Source organism: Periplaneta americana, chromosome 8, assembly GCF_040183065.1.
Source record: "Periplaneta americana isolate PAMFEO1 chromosome 8, P.americana_PAMFEO1_priV1, whole genome shotgun sequence".
NCBI lineage: Eukaryota > Metazoa > Arthropoda > Insecta > Blattodea > Blattidae > Periplaneta > Periplaneta americana.
Window position 1 is genome coordinate 15,513,982 of NC_091124.1, and position 18,519 is coordinate 15,532,500.

Below are 18,519 nucleotides of genomic sequence, written 5' to 3' on the forward strand. Positions count from 1 at the left end.
TTACCTGACTGCCTCAAATATATTCTAAGGTTGAGAAGAGACGTTTAATTAGATTTACAAGGTATCTTCTAATAATTGTTGGTTGCCCATATTGAGTGTTCGAAGTTAATGGAAGTTCTGGCATTTCTCGATGTTGTTTCCATGACGCACCGTGGACTATAGAGTAGTGCAGTTGCAACTATTATCACATCCAGAGGCCCATCCAAGACACTCCCTCGTTACCGAACCCGGAAATCCCAATGTCGTTAAGAAAATCTCTAATGATCATTCGACTACTAAAATTAAATTAACTTGCTGGCTAACAGACTAATGGACGGACTTAGTTAACGACTATAAATTGGACATGTCCACTAAGAATTATCTGTCAAAACAATCAATCTGAGGGGGGGGGGGTTCTAGATTATTGCTACAAATCTACAAGATAGCACGTTTGTCACATCATTAAAGCCGAATTCCTATGCTAAATAGATATTAAATGCAATTATCTAATCCAAGTGTATGCAAAAATTATTCCGTTCAGAAGCTTTCATCATCTAGTCTGCTTCCAAAAAACTGAAAGTTGGAATTAGAAAAAAATTTGGGGCTAAGAGGGATGAAGTTACTGGAGAATGGAGAAAGTTACACAACACAGAACTGCACGCATTGTATTCTTCACCTAATTTTGGAATATTATCTCATTAGATTGTCATAATATATTTTATAATATATAGTTTGTAAAATATCTTGACATACACATATCGTATCTTTGATAGTGTAAAACAATCCTAAGATTGGTTCACAATATACCGAAATTTATATAAAGTAGTTTAATGCTACACACTTCCCTTATTAAAATGTTGCCATAACGACAAAGTGTTATAAAAATTAATTTTAATAAATATAGAACTATCCATGCGGATGGCGGTGAAAATGTTAGGAGAAAATCAATAAACTATTAGGGAAAACACGGGAATTTTACTTGAAACAAGTAAAGAGATTATGTTTGGAAGTAAATCCCGAAAAGACAAAATATATAATTATGTCTCGTGACCAAAACATAGTACGAAAAAGAAACACAAAAACTGGAAATTTATTCCTTGAAGAGGTGGAAAAATTGAAATATCTTGTACCAACAGTAACAAACATAAATGACACTCGGGAGGAAATTAAACGCAGAATAAATATGAGAAATGCCTGTTAATATTCGGTTGAGAAACTTGTGTTATCCAGTCTGGTATCAAAAAAGCTGAAATTTAGAATTTATATAACAGTTAAATTACCGAATGTTCTGTATGGTTGTGAAACTTGGACTGCCACTTTGAGAGAGGAACAGAGATCAAGGGTGTTCGAGAATAAGGTGCTTAGGAAAATATTTGTAGCTAAGAGGGATGAAGTTACAGGAGAATGGAGAAAGTTACACAACGCAGAACTGCACGCATTGTATTATTCTCCTAATTAGGAATATTAAATCCAGACGTTTGAAATGGGCAGGGCATGTAGTATGTATGGAGAATCTAGAAATGCATATAGAGTGTAGTTGGGAGGCCGGAGGGAAAAAGACCTTTGGGGAGGCCAGAAACGTAAATGGGAGGATAATATTAAAATGGATTTGAGGTGGTGGGATGTGATGGTAGAAACTGGATTAATCTTACTAAGGAAAGGGACCAATAAAGGGCTTATGTGAGGGCGGCAATGAACCTCCGGGTTCTCTAAAAGCCGTAAGTAAGTGAATATAGAACTGAGTCACAAGGATTGGAAAATGTATCTTGCATATCTTGTAGGCCTAAACCGTGTGTTGGTTTGTACGTGGCGATTATGAGCGTTAAAAATCGTTAACGGTACGAAAAGACAAGAACAACATCTCAAAGGAGTGGGAGGTATGACTTGTATATTTGAAAACTATACCAAGTAGAAATATTAATTTTCAGTGCCTATAAACCGGAGCCTTAATCGGATAGGAGTGAGATTTGAGTGCGACCTACACAACTGACCTGGACACGAGCCTCGCTGAGATCCAGGCGCATGGCCAGCTCCTCGCGCGTGAACACGTCGGGGTACTGCGTCTTCTCGAAGGCGCGCTCCAGCTGGTGCAGCTGGTACGTCGTGAAGGTGGTGCGGCTGCGGCGGATCTTCCGCGGCTTCACCTCCGCCTCCAACTCGCCGTCCGCGCCATCCAAGTCGCCCGACGTCGTGGAGCCACTCTCCGCGCGCCCTCCACAGTCGCCCTCTGTCAACAGGCAACTCTTGTTACAATTCCGTCACTGCACAGAGTCTACAAAACCTCCAACTATCAATGTCCTATCAAAAAAGGCTAGGAAAAGGGATACCAGAATTGTTTAACTTCTGAGTAGTCAGACGCGGCACTTGAAAATAGGTTAAATTACTCCCGTCAGCACATTTCTTATCCTTGTCTATATTAACTTCTTTCTCGTCGTCATTTACACATTTCCCTTCTTAGTCCTTTTTCGTCCTCGTTTTCATTCCCATCCTCCCAATCTGCGTTGTTCCTGTTCTTACCTCCATCGTTCTCTTTGCCCTCTCTTCGTCCTCGTCCTTCCCTTCGTCCTCGTCGTCCTCGTCGTCCTCGTCCTCGTCTTTGTTTTCGTCCTCGTTCTTTTCCCCATTCTCGTCCTCTTCCTCGTCTTCGTTCTCGTCCTAATTCTCATCCTCGTCTTCGTCTTTATTCTCGTCCTCGTCATTCTTGTCTTTGTCCTCATCCTCGTTCTCTACTAGTCCTCGTCTTCGTTATCGTACTTGTCCTTGCCCTCGTCCTCGTCCTCTCCTTCGTTGTCATCCTTGCCTTCATTCTCATCCTCGTATTCGCCTTTTATTCGCCCTCGTTTTCGCCCTCATCGCTCTCGTCTTAGTTTTGTTCTCTTCCTCGCCTTCGTTCTCATTCTCATGTTCTTATTCGTCCTCGTCCTCGACTTCGTTCTAGTCCTCGTCTTCGTTCCCGTTCTCGTTCTCGTCTTCGTTCTCGTTCTCGTCTCCGTTCTAGACCTCACCTTCGTTCTCGTCCTCATTCTCGTCTTCGTTCTTGTCCTCGTCTCCGTTCTAGTCCTAGTCTTCGTTCTCGTCCTTGTCTTCGTTCTCGTTCTCGTCCTCATTCTCGTCTTCGTTCTCGTCCTCGTCTCCGTTCTAGTCCTCGTCTTCGTTCTAGTCGTCTTCGTCCTCGTGTTCGTTCTTGCCTTCGTTCTCGTCCTCATCTTCGTTCTCGTCCTCGCTCTCATCTTTGTTCTCGTCCTCATTCTCGTCTTCGTTCTCGTCCTCGTCTCCGTTCTAGTCCTCGTCCTCGTCTCCGTTCTAGTCCTCGTCTTCGTTCTCGTCCTCGTCTTCGTTCTCGTCTTTGTTCTCGTTCTCGTCCTTGTCTTCGTTCTCGTCCTCTTTCTCGTTTTCGTTCACGTCCTCATCTCCATTCTAGTCCTCGTTCTCGTTCGCGTCCTCGTTTTCGTTCTCGTCCTCGTTTTCGTTCTCGTCCTCGTTCTCGTTTCCGTTATACTTCTCGTCTTCGTTCTCGTCCTTGCCTTCGTTCTCATCCTCGTCTTCGTTCTCGTCCTCGCCTTCGTTCTCGTCTTCGTTCTAGTCCTCGTCTCCGTTCTAGTCCTCGTCTTCGTTCTCGTCCTCGTCCTCGTCCTCGTTCTCGTCCTCGTCTTCGTTCTCGTCCTCGTCTTCGTTCTCGTCCTCGTTCTCGTCCTCGTCTTCGCTATCGTCCTCGTCTTCGCTCTCGTCCTCGTATTCGTTCTCGTTCTCGTCTTCGTTCTCGTCCTCGTATTCGTTCTCGTCCTCGTATTCGTTCTCGTCTACGTCCTCGTCCTCGTCTTCGTTCTCGTTCTCGTACTCGTCCTCGTTCTCGTCTTTGTCCTCGTTCTCGTCTTCGTCCTCGTCCTCGTCTCATTCCTTCTGTTGCACAGTCAACTTGATCATCCTCATCCTAGTAGGCCTATTCATCATACCCATCATTGTCATCTGTATTGTGTATCTGAAGTTCATACAGCACGTTCAGTTCTGGCCTTTCTCAAGACTATGAAAGAACTCTGAATACCTACTGATGGTGATACTTTTTGACCATGTGATTACGATCGCAGATTGTGTGCTTCAGAGAGCAAAAAGTCAAAGGACAGATTTTTTTTAGTAGGTTATTTTACGACGCTTTATCAACAGCTTAGGTTATTTAGCGTCTGAATGAGATGAAGGTGATAATGCCGGTGAAATGAGTCCGGGGTCCAGCACCGAAAGTTACCCAGCATTTGCTCATCTTGGGTTGAGGGAAAACCCCGGAAAAAACCTCAACCAAGTAACTTACCCCGATCGGGAATGGAACCCGGGCCACCTGGTTTTGCGGCCAGACGCGCTGACCGTTACTCCACAGGTGTGGACTCAAAGGACAGAGACACGTACCTACAGTAATTTCAAATTGGAGAAAGAACTCGAAGTAGTGTAGTATAGGAGGCAAGACTTGTCCTCTGACCTCATCACGTGTCGTGGCTATATCACTAATGTGTATGGAGGGGGAAGATAGGCTTTAGTTTGAGATGAACTTTCGTGTCGGTAGATTGGTATAATATTAACCATCCCGAAAGAAACTCTCTTTCTGATAGCTCATTCTTTCTCCTATTGCACAGCTCACATGTCAGGTCTCGCCTCCTCATCTGTACGTTTGTAGCTAGAATGTCATGTTTGAATAATTTAAAGGGAAAAATTGTTCCGGAGTAGAGTGTCGATCCCGGGACCTCTGGTTGAACGCACCAGCTCTCTATCAACTGAGCTACCCAGAAACTCCACCCGACATCGTCTCAAATTTTCCCCTTGTATCCACGCAACTCGCGTGGGCTAACGAGACGCCAGAGACCCACATCGAGTGCACACAAACTCTGTGTAACTTGGAATTGTGGTTTTCTGTTAACGTACCTACAGTAACGTATATATTATGCAAATCTAGTTTTTCAGGTAAAGCTTCAGGTAAAATTGAGCTTCACTGGACCTTGAGTCAATCGATAGATGACATCACTTAGTCGATTCACGATATCTATTAAAGCGCGACCGTTCGGACTTCAACATAATTCCTAGAAAGAAGAGATAAGGTAGAATAAGCCAGCTAGAGGCTGCAGAGCTACCTTTCGGGTCCCTCCTCCGTAGAAAAAATATCATGCAACATACGCCCACAAATTGTGAAACAAAATTTCGATTTGGTATCGAACTCAAGTTCCTTCATGATCATGGGTGGACAACTCGTTCTCTCGAAGTGTGAAGAGTGATAAGAAAATATTATTATCAAATATAAGACCCTACTTCAAGACCTACAGCAGAATTCACTGGTAGCTAAGTTTGGAGAAACAGTGACAATTGACAAGGTATCAGGATTTTTCTGAAATCCTTTTGGCTTACAGCCAATAGAAGATCCTAAAAGTTTATACCTTGAATTGATAAATCTACAGACCAGCACGCCACTCAGATTCCAGCGAAATCAGGAATCGAACTGTTCTTAAGTCAGAATTTCCAAGTATGCTCTTAGTCTTTGCTTCCATATATCCTATATGTACTTGAGTAAGAGTTTAATACAAGAAAGTAGTGTAAAAGTAAGTTTATTTCATCTGCCGTGACATGTTAAAAATACTTCCTTGAATTTGTGATTGTTTGCGAATACAGACTATTACCTTTCTGAGAACAGAGGAATACTCTTTAATGTATAAAGACTTGTAAATTCTCGCGTTCTATGTTTCAAATAAGACTTATAATAATAAATATTAAAAAAAATAGTATAATAATAAATAAGTGTTGCAGCTATGTTTGTTGTCTCTTGAAAAGGTGTATTCAGGTTATGTTTCCAGTACTAAACTAATTTACAAAGCTAGAAAATAATATAATTTTTTTATGTGTGTTTAGGTACAGTCTGTCTAAAATTACTATAACTATTGTATCAGCGTCATTCTGAAATTCAAATCATGGAGTAGATATCACGACCACCTGCATGAGCCGCCAGAGCGCACCGTGGCAGTGAACTGCTTTTGCAGCGAAACTACAAACAACTTGTAACTGCTGCGGCTGGCTTCGTCTGTCTTTCTCTCTTTCAAGGTTTTTTAGCACTTTGAGAGCACGAGTTGCCCATCCATGTTCATGATACTGGAGGTCATGAAGTGTTCCATGGGCCTAATGTCTATTAAATTCACGTGTCGTGCAGTATTAACATTCTGCGGTGTCGACTTTCATCTCAGGCTGTTGTGTAGAATCAAGCTTCGTGCGGCTTTCAATGAAGCAGGTTGCGAGTCATTCCTCGAAATACATGCAGGTACGGTCTTTCAAAATTTTTATTTTCTAAAAACCTTGATCAATTCTGAAACCACAAAAACATGAAGTAGCATAAAGAGGGGCAGATAGATCCTCATTGAAGGCAGGCTTACAGCATCTGCAGCCGGACACATGGCTTATTAACGGAGCAGAAGTTGAATAATTGCTGAATGAATGAACACAAGTCGGCCTGTTAAGCCTGTATTCTGTATGGGCTTATCATCTGTTGCTCTGTTGAGGGGACGAGCCTCTCCAGTGCAAGAGCGGACTATCTCAGCGCTTGGAAAAACGTGATTGCTGTATGAACAGATTTGCAGTGATGTCCACGATCTCGTCTTATATTTTTACAGATAAGAATCCGTGAGATATAGGTAGCCTACTTGAGAAAGTGATATGACAAGAAAAATGGTAAAATCCTTGCGTAACTATGAAGCTATTTAGCGAAATGAAATTTGGTCTCTAAGTCTTAATATGAAAGCAAGAAAGAAAAACTGTAAGCTTACATCTGAGCACGAGCAATAATAACATGCAGGACGAAGAAGTGAGGATAAAAGAAACAACTAGAGAGGTGAAAGTAATAGAGAAGTTGGAAGAAAGAGGCCAGAGGAGAGAGGAGTGAGAGATAAGAGAAACAGATTGAGGTGAAAGGAAAGAAGACGAGGGAGACTGAAAACGCAAAAGAGAGAAAGTGAAAAGAAACGCAAACGAGAGTGAAAAGAAAGAGAACAAGAAAGTGAAAATAAATAGAAAGAGGGAGAGTGAAGAGAAAGGAGGAGAAAAAGTAAAAAAGAAAGAGGTACAGAAGAAAGAGAAAGAAGTGGAAAAAGAAAGAGAGTGAGAAGAAATAGAAAGAGGAAGTGAAGAAAGAAAGAGGTAGAGTGAGAAGAAAGAGAAAGAGGGGGTGAAAAAAGGAAGAGTTGCAGTAAAAAGAAAGAGGTAGACAAGAAAGAGAAAGAAGAAGTGGAAAAAAGAAAGGGAAAGAGGGAAAGAAAAGAGAGAACGTTAGAGTGACAGGAAAGAGAGACTGAAAAAAGAAAGAGGTCGAGTGGAAAGAAAGAGAAGAGAAAGAATTAGAGTGAGAAAAGAAAGAAGGAGTAAAATAATAAAGAGTTAGGCTGAAAAGAAAGAAAAAGAGAGTGAAAAAGAAAGATGTAGAGTGGCAAGAACGACAAGAAAACGTAAAAAAGAAAGCGTTAGAGTGAGAAGAAAGAGAAAGAGGTAGTGAAAAAATAAATAGGTACTGTGACAAGAAAGAAAAAGAGAGAGAGTGAAAAAAGAAAGAGCTACGGCGAGAAGAAGGACAAACACGTATGAAAGAAATAAAGAGGTAATAATAATAATAATAATAATAATAATAATAATAATTTATTTAATCTGACAGGATTAAGGCCATAAGGCCTTCTCTTCCATCCTACCAGATAGCACATATAAATACAAAAAAGAAATAAAAACACTGATGAAAATGATACAAATTAAGTTAAAGCCCTATAGAGGGTCAAGAGAGTCAAAAGTACATTATAGAGCTCTCATCGAGCTAATACAACAAAAAGAAAGAAAACAGAGATAGCAATGATGATATTGATAACTGACAATAATAATAATAATAATAATAATAATAATAATAATACATTACATATTAATTTTCAATTTTACAACAGCATAGTTACAATATTTACTATATGTCATGGGTTAAGGTGAAGTTGCGCATACTAACATGTGTTCAAGAAGAAATTCCACGAACTAGAATGTGATTTTTTAATTTAAATTTGAATTTTGATATCGTCCGACAGTCTCTGACGTGGTCAGGGAGAGAATTCCAGAGGCGTGGAATAGATATGCTGAAAGATGATGAGTAGAAGGATGTTCTGTGCAGAGGAATAGAGAGAAGGTACATGTTCCGGGTTCGAGGTAGTGAAAGGTAAACAAAACGAGATGCTAGGTAAGAGGCTGTGGAGGTGTGGATGATTTTAAATAGTAATAAGAGAGAGTTGAAGAATCTTCTTTCTTTGAGTGGACTCCAAGACAACAACAATGTGAAGAAAGAAAAAGAGGTAGTGAAAAAAGAAATAACTAAAGCGAGAAGAAAGAAAAAGAAATAGTGAAACAAGTAAAGAGGTAGAGTGAGAGGAAAGGGAAAGAGAGTGAAAAAGACGGAGAAAGAGGAAGTGAAAAAATAAAGAGAGCGAGAAGTGAGAAAAAGAGGAAGTGGAAAAATAAAGAGAGCGAGAAGTGAGAGAAAGAGGAAGTGGAAAAATAAAGAGCGAGAAGTGAGAGAAAGAGGAAGTGAAAAAATAAAGAGAGCGAGAAGTGAGAGAAAGAGGAAGTTGAAAAATAAAGAGAGCGAGAAGTGAGAGAAAGAGGAAGTGAAAAAATAAAGAGAGCGAGAAGTGAGAGAAAGAGGAAGTGAAAAAATAAAGAGAGCGAGAAGTGAGAGAAAGAGGAAGTGGAAAAATAAAGAGAGCGAGAAGTGAGAGAAAGAGGAAGTGAAAAAATAAAGAGAGCGAGAAGTGAGAGAAAGAGGAAGTGAAAAAATAAAGAGAGCGAGAAGTGAGAGAAAGAGGAAGTGAAAAAATAAAGAGAGCGAGAAGTGAGAGAAAGAGGAAGTGAAAAAATAAAGAGAGCGAGAAGTGAGAGAAAAAGAGGAAGTGGAAAAATAAAGAGAGCGAGAAGTGAGAGAAAGAGGAAGTGAAAAATAAAGATAGCGAGAAGTGAGAGAAAGAGGAAGTGGAAAAATAAAGAGAGCGAGAAGTGAGAGAAAGAGGAAGTGGAAAAAGAAATAGGCGTATCGAGAAGAAAGAGCAAGAGGGAATGACGAAAGTAAGAGAAAAAAGAGTGAAAAAATAAAGAAAAAAGGGAGTGAAAAAGAAAGAGGTAGAGTGAAGAAAAAAAGAAAGTGAAAAGAAAAAAGTGGGGAAGGAAGAGGAAAAAATGAAGACAAGAAACGAGACGAGGTACGAGGCCCGTCTCGCACAAATCCGGACTACACGAGAGATAGTGAGTGGTTTCTATAACTGTGAGATGCGCAGACCTTGCACCTCGCAGTTATAGAAACCACTTCATATAGTCCGGATAATTGTGCGCACCTCGCAACTCGCAAGCGTCGGTTCAGAAAAACCAAAGCTTAAGAGCTACAATATAGGCCCAACAAATGTGAACGACACAGTAACATATTTTAATTTGTTTACATCTTGCGTTAAGACCGGACGTCGTCATTTCACGTTGTATCGTTTCAGGCCAACATTATTAATATTTATTGAAAATCATCCGTCCTCAATTGAGGTTGACCACTGGAATCCAGAATTACAAGCATCAAAATATAAAGAAAAAATGAAATGAGTAAAATGATTAGCCTATTTACTTTGTACATTTAAACCAAACATTTCAGTGTTTACATAAGAATAATAGCGTACAATTTGAGGAGAGGCCTTCAGAATTTCTACCACAATCTTCAGAATATCATAAAATTGAATTTTAAAATATTTAAGGATATTACGCTACATGTAAATTTTGGTAGTAGGCCTAATATATATTTATTTAACCTGATAGAGATAAGCCCATCAGGCCTTCTCTTCCTCTCTACCAGAGGATTACAACTACAGTATTAAGAATATAATTACAATTATAATTACAGTTAATATTAATTTACAATTTACAATAAAAGTCAAAGTACTAAAAGAATACCTAATAAAAGCCAGACAATTTTTTATAGGAGTTAAGAACAAGGAAAGATTTTTTTTTGCTGAAGTACAAATTAAGGGGTTAGATACAGCTTACAGCAGTAAAATTTTCGGAAATATTCAACATTTTTTTACCTTCATTACTATATATTGTACAATAATGAAAATTGGTAAGTGTAAAACTCTGTCCTTCTGCTATATGAAAAAAAATATTTTTACGATTAAAAAAAAAATATATATATATATTGTAAATTTTATTAGTAACAACAATGTAATTTATTCGTCACAACAATAATTCCTTTCTACAATTCACCTTAACGCTCTCGTCAACAATTGGATCTTCACTCAACACAGTATTCGTTATAGCACTCCACCGACGACAATGACAATTTACTTGGACTATTACGCACAACAATGAACTGTTAATCTTAACTAATATTTACAAAGCACTATTTACAAATCAGAACTACCAGTTCTCAGTTCACAGTTCTTCTATCTCAGTCACTCGAGTTCACAGTATCTCGAACCACAGACTTTCAGAGACAGTTCACTGTACTCGAACTCGGGTCCCTCCAACTGCGGTCCACTGCACTCGAACTCAGGTCCCTCCAACTGCGGTCCACAGCACTCGAACTCAGGTCTTCGGATGCTGACGCAGATGCGGACGCACACTCGAGTCGAACTCCGGCTGGCTTGCTTGCTCTGGCTTTCTCACTGACTGAATAACTGAAAACTCTGAAACTGCCGTCGTTCCTTCGCGACCGTAATTTATAACCATAGCGACGTAACCTCGAAGGTTCCACCCGTCTCTAGAGATGGCATTCCAGAGAAATCCAGGGCCCTCTCCTCTCTACCAGCACCAGATGCGCGCGCAAACTCGTCGCGTGACGTAATACACCCTCTCTCTTCTCTCCACCGCGCGACATTCACTCAATGTTCCGTGGAGCCTGTGCGATCTGCTTTCATGCGGAACACTGGTCGTGAGTTCGATTCTCACGTCGCTGTCACAATATTTTTTCAAAATTCAAAATGGTGGCAGTTCACTGTGCAGTGATGAAGCGTCTCCCTCATAACTCATAAACTTGTTAACTTTTTCATGTTCTCTCTCTCTCTTTTTTATCTTGTTGCTGAAACTCATGTTTACAATATCATGCTCTTTCAACTACATTCCTTAATAGTTTTTTTTTTTCATTTTATGTTAGAAGAAAGTACTGATTATTGACCATTTTTAAATGAATTTATTTTTTATCAGACAATCTATCAAAGGTAGATAAATGATCTTGCATCATATTGTAGATATGGCATGCATAAAAACACATAAAATATTTCATTACACAATATTGGATAGGTTTTTAGTTATGTGGGAAACGCTTCATCACTGCACAGTGAACTGAATTTTGAAAAATAAAATGTAAATAATTTTTTTTAATCCTAAAAGTGTTTTTTTTTTTCATATAGCAGAAGGACAGTGTTTTACATAGACTAATTTTCATTATTGTATAACATACAGTAATGGAGGAAAAAAATGTTGAATATTTCTAAAATGTTATTGCTGTAAGCTGTACCTAACCCCTTAAACCTAGGATAATAAAATTATCTAGTGATTAAATTACAGGATATTTAAATATTTTATGCTATAATAAGACAACTATTTACAAGAAGCCATGTCTGAACGAGTCTCAGTTACTGAACTAGTGACTAGTAAGTTTGCGTTTGAATTCAATTTTATTTCGACAGTCCCTGGTAAACATCCCCTCGTTCCAAATAGTAAACCTCTAACACCCCAGTTGTAAAGCGGGATGCCATAATTTTTGACTGAGGTATGGAAGACAAGATACATATTTGGCTCGCTTGTCATCATTTATCTGCAGGATTTAAGTGTGCTTAAATGCGACAGGCTCATGTCAGTAAATTTACTGGCATGTAAAAGAACTCCTGCGGGACAAAATTCCGGCACATCCGGCGACGCTGATATAACCTCTGCAGTTGCGAGCGTCGTTAAATAAAGCATAACATAACATTTATCTGCAGTGCGTGATTCGTGTCTCGCTGAAGTCATATCGTAGGGTCTAAGACCATCATGTAGACATCAACGAATTGTGAATTCCTGTCAACCAATTGTTGATCATCCAGGAATTCTCGAACTCGTGGTTGCCTAAGACACAAAGACTGAATGAATTGTTATGTGAAGACGTGATTTGGTACATTTAAAGAACTCCTTAATTTTTCTTATTTCTTGAGAAATCGATAATCGAGAAGAGACTAAACACTAAATGACAGCAGTTTTACTGTTAATTTATGTGCTTTTGAAAACAATAATCGCTATATAACATTTTATTTGTAGATTCATTTTAACCTTGTAAATCTCTTAGATACTGAAAAAATGTCATGAACATAACGTGAATTGCGTTTATCATTTAAGAACAACATATCCAAATATTTTATGTGCACCTACTAGAGAAATTTTATTTGTACGAATACAATAGTGTATGTGCTTTATTCTAAAAATAACTTTCCTTCAGTTTTTACACAAAAATATCCCCAAGCAAAGAGTGATAGTTTAGCACCTATACAGTAGGTCTATTCCTAGAGATGTATGCAGATAAACAAAATTGTAGTTTATTATTGTAATTATTGAAGTCCAAATAGAATATTCGTTTTATGTGATATCAAGTTAACTTACAACTATACTTCGTTCCATAATGTCTGACAGTCGACGTCAACAATTTCGGCAGAGAAAGAGAGAAGGATAAATTGCTATTCAACCAATGACAGAGGTCACATTCCACGCTTATCTTGTACTCGTAATTGGGCGGAGGTAGAGCGCTTCACACCGCCCAACTTCTCTTGAAGTCTGAGTGTGACATGTCATTGGTTGATTAGCAATTATCCTTCTCTCTTCCTCTTCCGGCAAAATTTACGTCGCCTATCAGAAGTTATGGAACGCAGTATAGTGACCATATAAGTGATAACAGATGGCAAAGTGGACAACATAAATATGAAGCTTCCTACAGAATTAGTGACAGTACAGCTCTTTGGCTGACACAGATATCTTAGGATCTCGTTAACAAATATTATTTCATTGGATATAAATTGACATTTTGCTGTACTTAACAAAGCGAGGTATAGATTTCAGAGGACATAATGAATGTTTATTTTTTCATTATACAGGACATAAACTTTTTAAACTGACAAAAAATGATGATGGTAGAGTATAAATAATTGAAGAAAGAAGTCGAAGGTTATTTTTCTGTAAATGTCATGGCTTTCCCAGAAAAAAAATTGTTTTGTTATTCCAACTCTTTTAGAAAAAGAATGGACAGTCAATATTTAGGTATTTTACAAATTAAAAATAAGATTATAAGATGTAATTAAATTTCACTAGATATTTTGTTCAGTAGACCGATGTGTACCGCCTATATATTGGCAGTTTATGTAGTTTACACCCTGTATATGTACAGTATATGTATGTATTTGTCGTTTTCATGCCCGCGGGCGCATTTGTATGCTCAGTGGTGTCTTTCATCAGCCAGTTCGCAACGGTACACCCGGGCCAATTGTTAAATTTGTCGTAGTTCGTAGAATCGGTCGTTAAAAATGCTCAAGATTAAAAAATCCGTTTTACAGAAAGAAAAAACATTGATTTAACAAAAAATTCTTTCGTTTTTTAATATTACAGAACACAAAATGCAAAACCAAACAACAAAGAGCTCAAAGCGATCACATATTCATTATTAAGTTATTGTTTCCTGTCCAAGTGTACAGACAGTTGAGAATGGAAAATTATATGCCTGCAACGTTGAAACGCATCTGCGATTACTTTGGCAGTAGTCTACCCTTTCCCATTCCAAACAAAAACTCAATAGGGAATTTTGCAAATTGGTGGTGATGTGCCGAATATTTAATGTTCAATTAACTTGATATAGAGGAATGTGTGTGCTACATCTTCGAATGTTTCAAATAATAAGTCTGTGTGGTCAAATATTCAAAGATAATTAGTTGGTGTGAATATTCTGTATTCCCTTTCTTCATGAGGTGAGTCGTAATTTGCGATTTTTCACATTATTCTTGTAACTCTGCAATAGCTTGTTACACTGTAGTTTTCCTTTACTTGTATCCAGTTATTATTATCCTATTTAATATTTTTGCTATTAAAATTTTAGTATTTGCAGTTAGTCTATTAACGGACAGAATTGGATGTTAAGAAATCAGATTGACACCATTGCGTATGCTCATGATAAGAATAAGTAGGCCTATTAGTTTATTCCATCATTCTATTATGCCCTCCCCCACCAAGAAAATTGTGCTATCTACGCCTATGTATAAATGAGTCGTTCAGAGCAAAAGTGGTGTAAGTCAAAATTGGGTAATGAGGTTTAAAGTAAAAATTCTGTAAAATACAGCTCAAATTGGCAATTGATATGACCTTCTTGTTATCCACTGATTACTAATAGTTTAAATAAATTGAATATTAATTGCTACTTTGCGCTGTATTTTACAGAATGTTTACTTTAAACCTCATTATCCATTTTTGACTTACACCACTCTTGCTCTGAACGGCTCAAATATACTAAAGAAAGTGAAAAGAGTTGAACAGTTAATAAAATAGCCTATATACCCTACTTTCGAAGCAGGTACTGTTTCCGCTTATCCAATGAGATAATATGGCCTAGATAATAACGAGTTATCGAAATCGATTTTATATTCGATGTAATCAATGACACTCGCTACTACTGACTGTCGATACTGCATAATCTCGACAACAGCGTTAAAAGAACACCATGTCGAAGAATCGATGATACTGCAATCTAAGTATCGACTGTATCGAGATAGAACAAGTTGAAGCAACGAAGTATCAAAAATGTATCTATATTACAGGAGTTCTACAAGAGGCACCGACAATTAATATAGCAGTCATAGTTTCTACATAATGAAAATGTAGTTTACACAAAATATCACTAAACTGTTAATATAATTTTATTACTGTTTATATTTCTGTAGATTCTTTCCTTGTGTTTCAATAACTCCTATATACAGGATGGGATATTTTCGGCTAATTATTTTTTATTTCATATTAAGAATTAACGAAGGTCATGGCGAAAAAAAATTAAGGTAGGCCTACCAATAATTATTGTTTCATAATAACATTTTGGATTTAAGTTGCAATAGAGCTTTGGCCAGCGTTTTCTTTGTGAAGTAATTGTACAAGTTCATAGTGTTTACGAAGGGAATTCGGTGACCAGGGGCCTGATTTACGAAAGTACAAGTTAAAAGTTACAAGTTAATATATCGATAATTTGTAAAAACTTATAACTTACAAATATAATACAAAATTACTTTTATGCACTTGTAAGGTGAAGAAGAGATAGTACAGGTCACAGGCGAATTTCATGCTTCTTTGTCAATGGTCACCAATATTTCTTTACAGTTGTGCAAGGCTTAGTCTACCATTGTAGTGAAAACATAATACAAGTCTTACCAATCTCTGTCAGTGGGTAGAATATAGGTTACGTTACATATATTTAATTAATTTGTCTTGTTTTGTAAGTCTTTCAGAGAAAGCTGCAAACAAAATATTCTCTTTCTACAGAATTTTCTTCACGATAATCACTTTAGAATCCATTTCTAAGTTACAATTTAAAACATTGGCAATTGTTTATAATAATTTATAAGTACCACCGCGCAATTAAGATAATCCAAAGGGCGGTGGTATGAACAAAGAAGCATCGCCATGACCTACATTGCAGAAGCCATGACTTTCTTAAAAAGTTTATTTTCCTTTCAAGTCAAACAAGTCCCGTACTAAATTAAGAAACGCCTGTATCTTGTAACTTGCAAATTAACAGTGTAACTTGTATTTTCGTGAAACAGACCCCAGAATGGTCGAGGATCAGTTTCTTTCCCAAGTACAATAACTGAGTGGGTAAGTCACTGCCGCAAAGATGGAATAGTTGAAAAACCATTATCCTCATAAAAAGACAGGACCACAGAAAATTAGAAAGAGTAAATGTTGCTGTGTAACGTAGTTCTAGTCGTTCGGCGACACACTAATGTTACAGCTTTTAAGAAGAAGCCATAGAAGAATTTTTCTTTGTAATTTAAGCTTCTAACCTTATAAACTCCAGGTCTTACGTCAGAAGGCAAAAGGAAGTAAGCGAGAAAACATAGATTTTTAGGTTATGGTTGATTCATATAAGCAGTTTATGCTTGTTTTGATTTAGTACTCCCGAATTCCAGGAATAGGTAGTTTCATATAATATATTTCGATATTCAAAGGAAGTACCGTCATAGAGCTCTCTGCTGTATGCAAAGTAGATAATTTTCTCACCATGTCTCAAATTGGAGATTTTGGGTTTAATATCTTCTGGCTTTTGAGATAAGGGATAGCTCAGGAGTTGACGCAGGATGGCAAATATAATCACAGAGAATGCTGCCACACTTTACTTGTTATCACACAGGAATATCCAGACTTGTTAACAACATTTTAATGAGTCTTTACTTGTCGATTTTTTGTAGCAGATAGGCTATTGGTCAGCCGAAAATACAAAAGAGACCCACGAAATAGAACACATTGGTCAGGACTTTCCTATTCGTGTCATGAGAAATTTCCAGAAGCAAGTGCACTACAAGTGGAGAATAATAACTGCAGGATGTTATTTTTTAAATAATTTCAATTGTGTAAATAAACAAAACTTTTCGTTTTGCAAAGGAATTTTACAATGTTACATTTGTTCGGATCGAATTTCTACACACTTAAAGGGCAAAATCAAAATTATTTCAATAATTTAATATTATAATACATTGCTCTCTTAAATTTACTGAGCATACTGGGAATTCAATCAGGGTAGATAAGGGTAATTGTAAACAGGGGCAAATTGTAAACAAATGCTGTGAGAAATACAAAACTGTCAATATAAAAATTTTAACTCGGAGGAATATTTAAATTAACATGTTGGCTAACCTACAAAGCAGTTTGGCGCCAAATAGGAGTAACTGTTTAGTTGTGAACGAATGTTTTGTAAGAGTCTACAAACAAGTTCAGGAAGAATTTTGCGTCACCTTCATTTTTGGCATTGTAAGTAAACGTACAGTGCTATTTTTTAAAATATGTTCTTTTATGAGTAATGTATAGTAGTTAACATTTATTACATTGGTTTTGAGATCTCCCATAATCTCAGTTCATTAAATTATGACGTGTTTACATTTGCCCCATAGTTTTAATTGCTTGGGGGTAATTGTAAACATGTTTTACTATGGTTACATTTCGCACTTTTCAGTAATCAAAGAGACCACCACCCAACTACACTGTAGAGGATTTAGAGAGGGTTGTTACAAATGTGAAAAATAGTAACTACAGTTATGGTGAAGCTCATGAGAGGTAGCCTACTGAGTTCCTATATATCGTCATATATCATAGGTTAAAGGAACGAAATGTACCAGCGACCAAAATTGGAATTAGAAGAAGTACAGCTCTTTCTTCTTAAACAGAACAAAAATGTTCAGTGTCTGATATCCCGTGCGAAAATTGGTGTTTACAATTACCCCTCTCTCAAAAGGGTAAATGTAAACAGGTGGGGTAAATGTAAACTAGCAATTAAAAGACGAAAAAAAGTCAATCTTACTATTTAAACCCATTTTCAGGGAAAAGAAAGATCTAAAAATAACACGTTTCTTTGTCATGCGTACCGTTACTGAGGGTTGTGTAATGTTGAAATGTATTTGAAATCAGTGAAAACTGTTTACAATTACCCTGGTCTACCCTAATGGCTTCCTCAGAACACGCTAAAAAACGAAGAGTTCGCGGGAAAAACGATGAATGTCACAGTTTTCTTAAGGTTGATGTCATTATCTAATTCAATGGATAACTGCGAAATTTAATGTTGTTCTTATGAAAAATGGTAAAAAGGAGAATTATCACCACGAATACAGTAATCCCTTCCTTTATTTTCTACAGAAACAGCACTACATCTTGCAGTTATAGACTCAATTAGATCATTATCTAATCCTTAACAGAAATGTGGCATTCATCGTTTTTCCCTCGAACTCTTCATTAATGTTTCATATAAAACAATTTTTATCTAAAAAATGAAGCAAAAACAAATAAAATTCTATTAAACTTCTTCGTTTGAAGTATCTCAAAGAATAACACCCTGAAATTAATGGAATTATTTACAGTTCACTCTGCATATCACAATCGATAGTACGATTCGCAAGAATCGATAGTACGATATTTTCCAAAATGTTGTTATAGTAAGTCTCGATATGCTATAGGGTATCACCAAAACTATCCTCGATACCGTTTACTGTCGATATCATGAAGTCGCACACCTGCACAGGCGTACTTATGCCGCTGTTGCAGGCGGCGGGCCTTCTTGATGCGCGCGCGGATCCAAAGCCGCCACCACTCAGCGGCTCTTGCTCTAATCCCAGCCTCCGAGTTGGAGCTGCACGCTGCTGGCCTCCTGGCTTGATGGTCAATTGCTTTACAAGCTAATACCTTACTTTCCGCTGGGGCTAATTAACCTTTAATTCGTTTTACAAACTCTTGTAAAAGTTAATACGCGAGCAGCCGGCCTCG

At 37.7% G+C, this 18,519-nt stretch overlaps 1 protein-coding gene across 1 annotated transcript in view; it reads right to left on the reverse strand.

Annotated features, from left to right (window-relative positions):
• LOC138704274 (retinal homeobox protein Rx1-like) overlaps positions 1–18,519 on the reverse strand; it is a 155,472-nt gene that overhangs the window by 80,400 nt on the left and 56,553 nt on the right. Inside the window, exon 2 of the mRNA XM_069832143.1 lies at positions 1,971–2,206. Within this exon, the coding sequence (XP_069688244.1) occupies positions 1,971–2,206 (236 nt within the window). The remainder of the gene's footprint in view (positions 1–1,970; positions 2,207–18,519) is intronic.